The sequence below is a fragment of the Fukomys damarensis genome, unplaced genomic scaffold (genome assembly GCF_012274545.1).
Source record: "Fukomys damarensis isolate Sample0158 unplaced genomic scaffold, DMR_v1.0_HiC HiC_scaffold_25, whole genome shotgun sequence".
Lineage (NCBI taxonomy): Eukaryota > Metazoa > Chordata > Mammalia > Rodentia > Bathyergidae > Fukomys > Fukomys damarensis.
The window spans coordinates 15,526,564-15,538,335 of NW_022900937.1; the positions used below are offsets into that span (position 1 = coordinate 15,526,564).

At 36.4% G+C, this 11,772-nt stretch overlaps 1 protein-coding gene across 8 annotated transcripts in view; it reads left to right on the forward strand.

Moving 5' to 3' along the window:
- Nucleotides 1–11,772, forward strand: part of Usp3 (ubiquitin specific peptidase 3) — a 125,445-nt gene that overhangs the window by 61,463 nt on the left and 52,210 nt on the right. For 7 of the 8 annotated variants that reach the window (XM_033756030.1, XM_033756031.1, XM_033756032.1 and 4 more), the window contains 2 exons: nucleotides 2,151–2,211; nucleotides 10,088–10,219. In XM_033756030.1, the coding sequence (XP_033611921.1) occupies nucleotides 2,151–2,211; nucleotides 10,088–10,219 (193 nt within the window). Of the gene's footprint in view, nucleotides 1–2,150; nucleotides 2,212–4,962; nucleotides 5,386–9,020; nucleotides 9,143–10,087; nucleotides 10,220–11,772 lie in introns of those variants that run through there. The other variant, XM_010641209.3, reaches the window with a different exon arrangement.

The window sequence follows — 11,772 nt, forward strand, 5'->3', positions numbered from 1 at the left end:
CTTGGTTCTCCATTGTGTTTTTTTTTTTTTTTTTTTTTTAGTACCAGGATGGAATTTGGGTCCTTGCACTTGAGAAGCAGTCATCAGAAACATTATATTCTTGGAACACTAGAAATCACTCCATAGATGTGAAGAAGAAAGAGCCAATAGTTTCCCCTCACAGTACCTCCCACATACCTCCCCTAAAGTAATTGCTTCTAGCGGTTTGGTAGCTATTCTTCTAGGTCTTTCTGTCATGCAGCTTATGTGCATGTATATGTAGGGTTGAACCCAGTTGAGCCAGAGACTCAAATATCTTCAAGCATGTCCTCACAGTTACTATAAATGTGTGAATGCACCAAGGAAAGGGAGGGACTGGTTAACCGGGAAGGCCTTTACCTGTCAGAGCATTCCTGTTCAAAAGCAGAGCCCTGTGCTGGCCAGACAGGAGTCCCTTGGGAAGAGTGTTATGGTGCTCTCCTGTTTCCTTTCCTCCCTTCTCGCCTCTTATACACATGCAGAATGCGAATAATCAAAGATTTATTTGGCTCATTAATGAGGGAACCAGTATGACGGAAGAGCTGGTTCCAAGAGCATTTGGGAGCTGAGTGGATGTAGACGTTGAAAGAGCACTGGAGTAATATTGCTGGACTACATACAAAATGAGTTCATGTCCCACAGAACACCTTGGGAGTTGGCTGCATAGATGTCTCTGCAAATAAAACTCTACAAGTTAACCTGTAATTTCACAAAATTTGGGTCCTAATTACAGTCAACTGCAGGTCAAACAATGATACTTGAATATCTTTGGGAGAATTTATTAAAGTGTTTCAATTTGCATTAAAAGGACTTACAGTTCTTCATTTGCCTTATTTATTTACAGTTTTGGGTAATTTTTCTTAAATGTGAGAAAGACCTGTTATGTGTAATAATGCAAGAGTGATGAAAGTAGGAAGCAGATGCTGGAATAGTGTGGTGTCCTAAACTAGGAAATCGAAACTTTTTTTAATCAACAAGTGTTTATTGAGCACCTACTATATGCCACGAAGTGGATTTATTTTGATTCTGAGGGTGTGGTGCCTTCCATTCCCCTAGGAGGCTGGCTGCCTTCTCCAGCGATTGATTGTATTAGAGGACCACTTGGTAGGCTGCTGTCCTGCAGGTGACACGTGTGCATTGTACTTCTTTTTCAGTCCTGGTGTAGCTGTCTTTGCCTGAATAGAACAGGGGTATTTTGAGGAAGCTTTATGGGTGATGTTTGTGTTGCTCTCCTTTTGAAAACTATTGTTATATTGTGACCTTTTTTTTCCTTTCCCATATTGGAAATTGAACCCATGGCCTCAAGCACTCAACCATTGAATTATATCCTCAGCTTTTTAAAAATTTTACTTTGAGACAAGGTCTCGCTAAGTTGACCAGGCCAGCCACCAATTTGTGATCCTCCTGCCTTGGCCTCCTGAGTAGCAGGGATTAGAGAAAGGTGTGTGCCACCACAAGTGGAGGAACATCTTTTTTTTTAATTGAATGAATAAACAGTAAAAAGATTTTAACTAGCATTTAAAAAATTTCCACACATACCCTTTTTTGCCTGCCCCACCTCTGTAATGCTTAAACTACAACAATGCTGTGATCACATCAATAGCAAGAATTATGTACAGTTATTTATTTTATGCAACTGAGAATTTATAAAACTAGGCTTACTCTTCCTAATTGCTACCTTAGGTTTGCCTCTTGCCACATATGCTGCAAAAGTTGTTATTTATAGTGGTATATGATCTGCATGGTAAAGATGCATGATTAAAAGACTATGGACTTTGAAAAAAATGTTTTGAATGTGAAAATAGGCTTTCATTATCTTGTTGGAGGTCATGGTGATAATAAGTAATAAAGGAGAAAAATGTATATGCGCTTAACTTGTACTTAAGCTATTTGAATTGAGTCAACAGTTAAAATGAGCAGCCACATGGATGTGCATTTAAGTTCTTTTCAGTGTTACTTTATTTAGGCAGCCATTTTGTGTAAATGCTTTCACAAAGCAGGGATTTGTGATTGCAGTGCACCTAAGCAGCCATAGAATTTGTAACTTGATCACAGGATATACATTATAGAACCGGGGAGAAATTGGGAAATAACATGATACAATTGCTACATTGTATTTTTCTTTTTATTAGTGTGCCGCTCCAACAAAAGCCCTTGGGTCTGTTTGACTTGCTCAAGTGTCCACTGTGGAAGGTAGGTGACATATTTACTACCTCACTCTTCTAGTTACTTTTCAAAATTTGCCTTTAAGCTCTATGTCAAAGTTTATTGGCTTACTTCGTACTTTAGTCATAGTGTATAATTCTCTGTAGGGTTTTGGTGTTCAGTTGTATTACTTTGTCCTTTGATGCAGCTGGGGCAAATCTAGGGAAATAAACATATCCTATTGATACTTAGAAGAATTAATTTGGTGATCAAAACAACCTACTGGTAATATCGGGTTAGAAAAATAAAATAAGGAAACTTTTAAATCTTGAACTGAAAGTTTACCTAATGGCTGTTTTCTAAGTCTTTTAGTAGGGCAAAATGGATGCGGTTGTCATAAGTAGGAGTATAATTGAAGGTCATGTTCGCATCAATGAACTTCAGTAGTTAATAACTTGGGCAGGCTTGTCTCACCACTTACCTACTCCAGCCCCCACCTTCACTGACTTTTGAATCAGATGTGAGATGGTTCTGGAGGGTTAAAAATGCCCCAAATAAATATTTACACATAAAGGAATTCATTATTTATTCTTGCCTAAGATGTACAAAATATTTCTCTGTTCCATTACAACATTTTGCTTTCCATGGACTTAATAACATCTCCCATCCCACCCTACCCATTTTATTCCCAAGCATTACTTTCCAGTTGTTGGCTTCAAAATGATACTATTGAAATACTTCAGGAACTCTTTCCTTCTAACACAGACTCAAATAGCAACCTCAGTTTCTTTCACCCATAGTAGCACATTTATTTCTGTTGTTCTTTTAACAAAGAAGATCTACTTTCATTTATATTATTATTATTATTATTATTATTATTAATTATTTGTACCAGGGGTCAAACTCGGGACCTTGCACTTGCGAAGCAGGCGGTGGACCCCAGAGCTAAATCCCTGGCCCTACTTTCATTTACTATAAAAGTTAATAACAGCAAGACAGTATGAAATCATACTAAATTATAGGCTGTGGTTTTTTTTTTTTTTTTTTTTTAGTACCAGGATGGAATTTGGGTCCTTGCACTTGAGAAGCAGTCATCAGAAACATTATATTCTTGGAACACTAGAAATCACTCCATAGATGTGAAGAAGAAAGAGCCAATAGTTTCCCCTCACAGTACCTCCCACATACCTCCCCTAAAGTAATTGCTTCTAGCGGTTTGGTAGCTATTCTTCTAGGTCTTTCTGTCATGCAGCTTATGTGCATGTATATGTAGGGTTGAACCCAGTTGAGCCAGAGACTCAAATATCTTCAAGCATGTCCTCACAGTTACTATAAATGTGTGAATGCACCAAGGAAAGGGAGGGACTGGTTAACCGGGAAGGCCTTTACCTGTCAGAGCATTCCTGTTCAAAAGCAGAGCCCTGTGCTGGCCAGACAGGAGTCCCTTGGGAAGAGTGTTATGGTGCTCTCCTGTTTCCTTTCCTCCCTTCTCGCCTCTTATACACATGCAGAATGCGAATAATCAAAGATTTATTTGGCTCATTAATGAGGGAACCAGTATGACGGAAGAGCTGGTTCCAAGAGCATTTGGGAGCTGAGTGGATGTAGACGTTGAAAGAGCACTGGAGTAATATTGCTGGACTACATACAAAATGAGTTCATGTCCCACAGAACACCTTGGGAGTTGGCTGCATAGATGTCTCTGCAAATAAAACTCTACAAGTTAACCTGTAATTTCACAAAATTTGGGTCCTAATTACAGTCAACTGCAGGTCAAACAATGATACTTGAATATCTTTGGGAGAATTTATTAAAGTGTTTCAATTTGCATTAAAAGGACTTACAGTTCTTCATTTGCCTTATTTATTTACAGTTTTGGGTAATTTTTCTTAAATGTGAGAAAGACCTGTTATGTGTAATAATGCAAGAGTGATGAAAGTAGGAAGCAGATGCTGGAATAGTGTGGTGTCCTAAACTAGGAAATCGAAACTTTTTTTAATCAACAAGTGTTTATTGAGCACCTACTATATGCCACGAAGTGGATTTATTTTGATTCTGAGGGTGTGGTGCCTTCCATTCCCCTAGGAGGCTGGCTGCCTTCTCCAGCGATTGATTGTATTAGAGGACCACTTGGTAGGCTGCTGTCCTGCAGGTGACACGTGTGCATTGTACTTCTTTTTCAGTCCTGGTGTAGCTGTCTTTGCCTGAATAGAACAGGGGTATTTTGAGGAAGCTTTATGGGTGATGTTTGTGTTGCTCTCCTTTTGAAAACTATTGTTATATTGTGACCTTTTTTTTCCTTTCCCATATTGGAAATTGAACCCATGGCCTCAAGCACTCAACCATTGAATTATATCCTCAGCTTTTTAAAAATTTTACTTTGAGACAAGGTCTCGCTAAGTTGACCAGGCCAGCCACCAATTTGTGATCCTCCTGCCTTGGCCTCCTGAGTAGCAGGGATTAGAGAAAGGTGTGTGCCACCACAAGTGGAGGAACATCTTTTTTTTTAATTGAATGAATAAACAGTAAAAAGATTTTAACTAGCATTTAAAAAATTTCCACACATACCCTTTTTTGCCTGCCCCACCTCTGTAATGCTTAAACTACAACAATGCTGTGATCACATCAATAGCAAGAATTATGTACAGTTATTTATTTTATGCAACTGAGAATTTATAAAACTAGGCTTACTCTTCCTAATTGCTACCTTAGGTTTGCCTCTTGCCACATATGCTGCAAAAGTTGTTATTTATAGTGGTATATGATCTGCATGGTAAAGATGCATGATTAAAAGACTATGGACTTTGAAAAAAATGTTTTGAATGTGAAAATAGGCTTTCATTATCTTGTTGGAGGTCATGGTGATAATAAGTAATAAAGGAGAAAAATGTATATGCGCTTAACTTGTACTTAAGCTATTTGAATTGAGTCAACAGTTAAAATGAGCAGCCACATGGATGTGCATTTAAGTTCTTTTCAGTGTTACTTTATTTAGGCAGCCATTTTGTGTAAATGCTTTCACAAAGCAGGGATTTGTGATTGCAGTGCACCTAAGCAGCCATAGAATTTGTAACTTGATCACAGGATATACATTATAGAACCGGGGAGAAATTGGGAAATAACATGATACAATTGCTACATTGTATTTTTCTTTTTATTAGTGTGCCGCTCCAACAAAAGCCCTTGGGTCTGTTTGACTTGCTCAAGTGTCCACTGTGGAAGGTAGGTGACATATTTACTACCTCACTCTTCTAGTTACTTTTCAAAATTTGCCTTTAAGCTCTATGTCAAAGTTTATTGGCTTACTTCGTACTTTAGTCATAGTGTATAATTCTCTGTAGGGTTTTGGTGTTCAGTTGTATTACTTTGTCCTTTGATGCAGCTGGGGCAAATCTAGGGAAATAAACATATCCTATTGATACTTAGAAGAATTAATTTGGTGATCAAAACAACCTACTGGTAATATCGGGTTAGAAAAATAAAATAAGGAAACTTTTAAATCTTGAACTGAAAGTTTACCTAATGGCTGTTTTCTAAGTCTTTTAGTAGGGCAAAATGGATGCGGTTGTCATAAGTAGGAGTATAATTGAAGGTCATGTTCGCATCAATGAACTTCAGTAGTTAATAACTTGGGCAGGCTTGTCTCACCACTTACCTACTCCAGCCCCCACCTTCACTGACTTTTGAATCAGATGTGAGATGGTTCTGGAGGGTTAAAAATGCCCCAAATAAATATTTACACATAAAGGAATTCATTATTTATTCTTGCCTAAGATGTACAAAATATTTCTCTGTTCCATTACAACATTTTGCTTTCCATGGACTTAATAACATCTCCCATCCCACCCTACCCATTTTATTCCCAAGCATTACTTTCCAGTTGTTGGCTTCAAAATGATACTATTGAAATACTTCAGGAACTCTTTCCTTCTAACACAGACTCAAATAGCAACCTCAGTTTCTTTCACCCATAGTAGCACATTTATTTCTGTTGTTCTTTTAACAAAGAAGATCTACTTTCATTTATATTATTATTATTATTATTATTATTATTAATTATTTGTACCAGGGGTCAAACTCGGGACCTTGCACTTGCGAAGCAGGCGGTGGACCCCAGAGCTAAATCCCTGGCCCTACTTTCATTTACTATAAAAGTTAATAACAGCAAGACAGTATGAAATCATACTAAATTATAGGCTGAAATCTATGTTGTACTTGTCTGAAAAATTTCTCCATTGTCATGTAAAAATCTTCATTGTACAAAGAGATCATTTGGTTCAGTTAACTTTTGAGTTTTCACATTTTGAGTCCTGGAATCCATTATTCCTTCCATGTACACCTAAGAGTACCTTTGGAAAATGTTAACTGTTTATCTTTTCTTTTCTTTTTTTTGGTACCAGGGATCGAACTCGGGTCCTTGTGCTTGCAAAGCAGGCAGCGGAACCATTGAGCTAAATCCTCGGCGGTTTTTTTTTCTTTGTTTGTTTGGTTTTTTTTGAGACAGGGTCTCACTATGTAGTTGAGACTGACCTGGAACTCACTATGTAGCCCAGGCTGGTCTCGAACTCACAGCGATTCTCCTGCCCAGCTTCCCAAGTGCTGAGATTACAGGTGTGCACCACCATGCCTGGCCTATTTATCTTAATTGTGGCTGTTGTGGTCTTAAATCTCTAGGATTGGGGGAACCTGAAAATACTTTGTACAGTACAGATAACTTAATTAAAGAAAAGTAGAAGCATTTAAATTCTGCAATTGAAGATATAGATTCCTCTTCTAGATTTTGAGAGGTGAGAATAAAATGCAATAAAATATATAGTTCTGTCCTCCAGCTGTCTCATAGTGTTCTACATCCTAAATCCTGAAGATCACAGGCTAATGAGAAGATCTCAAACATTTCTGAGAAAATTTTAAAGGGATTAGTGTTCCTAATAGCAAGCAACAAGCTGGGCATGGTGGCATACGTGTATAATCCCAGCCCTTGGGAGGCTGAGGCAGGAGATTGCCACAAGTTCGGGGCCAACCTCAGCTACATAGTAAGCTCAAGGACAGCCTGAACTATGCAGCAACATCCAAAAAACCAGAAACAAACAAACAAAAACAAGCAACAAACAATTCTCTAGTTAGGTTTTAGAAAAACAAATTGAAAAATTTCTAGACTGTAGGTAAACTGTTTTCATTTGCAGGCAAGGTTAAATTTAGAAGTTTGACTTAGTTTCAGAGAAATATGATTAAGCAGACCCAAAATATAATTGAGGCAGATTGAACTGGAATATTCATTTTACATAATGATTGTTTATTTTTTTAATCATGTAATTCCAGGTGCTGATTGCCGAATTTATTGATTTTTCAGTAATTTTAGACTATTTGCTTACTTAGTCTTAAATTTAATATATTTTTCAACTAGGAAACATAGATTATCAATAGCATATTTGAGTTAATATTCTGAAGATCTTATAACACTGATGTGTTTATGTGTTTAAGTTACTTCTCAGATTTTTGAGATTGTTAGAATCTGTAGCATATATAATGAAACTTTTCCTCTTGTAATGTAGACCAAAATATCTACAGTAGTTAAAATCTAAAACTAGGTAGATAAACAATTTCCTTTTATGTAATCTAGTTTATACAGAACTATTGATGTCTAACTGATATATTTGAGTATTAACCAAAGCACTGTTAACCTTAATGTCATTGGTAAGCATACTTCTTACTTTATCAGTGACAGTTATGGGACCCATCTAAACTTACAGTGCATTGGGAGACTACAGTATTGCAACTAAATGAATTGTGTATATACTATGTGAGAATGACTGGTGTTCAAAGACTTGAAAGTGGTAATGCCATTTTTTTGTGTGTTTTTTGGTTTTTGGTTTTTTTGAGACAGGGTCTCACCGTGTAGTTGAGACTGACCTGGAACTCACTATGTAGCCCAGGTTGGTCTCAAACTCACAGCAGTCCTCCTGTCAGCCTCCCGAGTGCTGGGATTACAGGCGTGCGCCACCACGCCCGGCAGTAATGCCATTTATTATTATTAATTGGTTTTATAGTCTCTTTGATTCTGAAAGCACTCTTCTTCATAAACGTTACCATTTTTCATGGTATGCGATGTGAGTAAGTTATAAAAATAGAAAGTAATTAGATATTGAATAATTAGATATATATCATAAGATTATCTTTTTTAATTAAATAGGGAGTATCTTTTTACCTATCATGTTATTTCCAGATATATGTTGATGTGTCTACTTATGTTTGGATTCTGAATTAAAAAGTATAAAAAGAAAAGTGCTAACAAAATAGTTGCATTCATTTGTTTTGAGCTATGGAATAGTCACTTGAGAACCCATGAGACACATGTACTGTACTCTGCTAATATCTCCACTTGTAGATGGGAAGGGATGATTAACTCACCTGAGCTTGAATGAGCAGGATATCGCAAAGCCTTTTTATTTGTTTGTTTGTTTTTTGAGACAGGATCTCTCTATGTATTTGAGACTGCTCTGAAACTCACTGTGTAGCCCAGGCTGGTCTCAAACTCACAGCGATCCTCCTGCCTCAGCCTCCCAAGCTGGGATTACAGGCATGTGCCACAACTCCTGGATTTTAGCTTATACTCTCAATCATTATTTTACTTTAAAATTCATAATCATCTACATTTGGGTACAGAGGACTCATGTGTACCCAATTTTTAGTTGTGTTTAAAGTACACTGACAAAATAAGAAAGGAGCATGATTAAATCCTGAGTTGAGGATAACAGTGCCTTGAATGTGTCCTAGGGGTACAGAACTGGGCTTGAAATTGATCCTCCCTACTTATTGCACCTGTCTTACTTTCCTGTATCTGTCTTATTTTTCCAAAGGTAAGTGCTGTTCCATGAGGTACACTTAATGTGCCTCATGATGAAAATATCATCTCACCCCTCTCAGCCTGTTATTTTGGTGCCTTTTGATAACCATTTGTTTTGGCTGTTGGAGTTTTCAGGTAGGTCCAGTCTTCTACCATTGGTTGTATTCAAGGAGCTGGGAAGTTTTGTGTTGTAAGGGTCTTCACAGTAGCGGTCAGTGACAGCACTGTGAGTCTTTATGTAAAGGTGTAGATGTATCTGGGTATGTACCATGTGCTTATGAATCCTTGATTTGATTTCTTTTTGCTTGCAAATCTGAGATGGAAAGTGTAACAAGATTTCTTTGAACATAATTAACCTTTTATTATATTTGCCTGTATAGTGAAATAAGTTATTTATCATCTTAAGATAATTTGTGCCTTGTCTGAATTGCTGCATAACAAATGTGTTTCCATGAGTGAAACTGATTATTCAGGCATTCAAATAAAAGATAAGAAAGATTGAAAATTATTGTATGTCCAAATCATTCATGTTTTAGATGAAGCAGCAACTCAAGCAAAGTCCTGTGGAAAGTGGTTGAGTAATTTAATTTACACAGCTTCTATTTGATGATACATTAAGTTTCAGTTAGCAGTCTGAGAAACCTTAAAAAAAAGAGAGAGAAAAAGTTAGAAAAAAGAGCAAAAACATCAGCCTAGGTATTTATAAGTGGTAATATCAACTGCATTGAAACTGATTTGAATAGATAGTGCCTTTTCTTTCCTGGCTCTAGTCTAAGTGTAATTAAAAGTTGACTGTCATATTTAATTGTAAAATTGAGTATATTTTAAGTAGGTAGCTTAATAAAGCACTAAATAAATGCCCTTGTAGTTCTTTCTCATTAACGCAGTTTTATTGCCTCTTACTACTTTAATTTCTTTTTTTCTCTCTCATTGAGTTTATTGGTACATTTTAGGTATACAGTACAGTTATATTCATTATTGGGATCTTGTACCTCTACATGACAGGTCTTGGTTCTCATTTTTTACTACTTTAATTTCTAATGCAGTAGTTAAAGTAAATTTTCATTTTATTTTTATAAGGTATGTGAATGGCCATGCGAAAAAACATTATGAAGATGCACAAATACCCTTAACCAACCATAAGAAATCAGAAAAGCAAGACAAACCTCAGCATACAGTGTGTATGGATTGCAGTAGCTACAGCACATACTGGTAAGTTAGTTATTTTCTGTGTGTGAGTGAGTACGTGCTCATCTTCCTTGCCTTTTCCCCTTTCAATCAGCTATTACTGCTGTCACTTCCTTTTGATGCAGTTAGGATTCACAGGGGCTGGGACCATCGGAGACATCCACCCTTTACTCACTTTCTTTGTTCCTTTCAACTTCTAGGCCTCTCTTTTGGCCCTTACCTCTTGTCAATCCCAATAGACTTTAGGGAAATGAAAAATGGCTATTTGTTATTGTTCACCATAAATTTTCTTTTTCTCGTGGTATACTTTAAATTGAAGAAGAAGAATAATCCATGTTAAAAAACCAACCAACTAATCATGTCCCTACTGTCCAGTTAACATTTTGTCATGTACTATTAAAACTTTTAATTTCTTTGTTTGAAAGTTGTTTTGATATTCTTCCTTCTCATGGCAGTTCTGTTCTTTTCTAATCCCTGAGAGGTAAATGTCAAAAATTTGGTATATTTCAGTGTAAAAAGTGGTTAGAGGCCCTATTTTTTTGGTATTATAATCCACATGTCCATTCTATATGGATGACAGAATGTAGGGTATTTTTCTGTGACTGCTTAGAATGTGCTATTTATTTATTTATTTATTTATTTTTTGGTTCCGGGGATCAAACTTGGGTCCTTGCACTTGCAAGGCAGGCGGCAGAACCACTGAGCTAAATCCCTGACCCATAATGTGTTATTTATATTACAAGTGCTATTTAAAAATTTATATCCATTTGATATGTCTAAAAAGTATAATTTGCAATTTTAACTTTGGTGTTCGACAGATTTATTACTTAACTAACAATGTTTGGAAGTTTGTTTTGTTTTGTTTTTTTATCAGTTTACCCTATATTCTAAAGATTGTTGACATTGAAGGGGATAAAAAGAGGCTACTTAAAAGATCTGTTTAGAGCTATTTTTCTTGAATGTCACAGGAAGGCAGTACTGGACAGAGATGGGGATTTAAAGTCTAGATACCAGTTTGAGTTGTGCTTTCTACTCAAGTGGTGTGCTAACCCTTCTCTACATAGCCCTTTGTTGATAATTGAGAAAGGTGCCCATCAAGAAGAAGAGAGATTAGTGGTTTTCCAGGTCTTTAAATTTTTGTATGCTTGACATTGTTAAATTTTGGCTATGGAACAAATGTCTTAAAAGTTTAATCATTCAGACAACTCTTTCTGATCTTTGTGTGGTAAGTGGCTAGACTAAGAAGAGAGAACAGCTACTCTAGAGGTTGATAAAGATTTCAATAAAAATGAAAGTCTTCCTAAGATTTTCATACGAGGACTAACTCCCAGTTTATCGTGATTTGCTGCTGTAGAACACCTTTCTACCAGAGCTAAACAGGCTGTTAAGGTGTTTTCATTAGTGTTTTTCCTCTTTTCTTTAGGAAACTTACATATTAGAATGACACAGCTGCCTGATTTACAGAACTTTTTGTTTATGTTTGTCTCTTTGCTTTCATGACAGCAAAAATTTAGATCATTCTGTTTTTTATTTAACTGATATTTCATTACTCTTTTTTTTTTTTTTTTTTTTTTTTT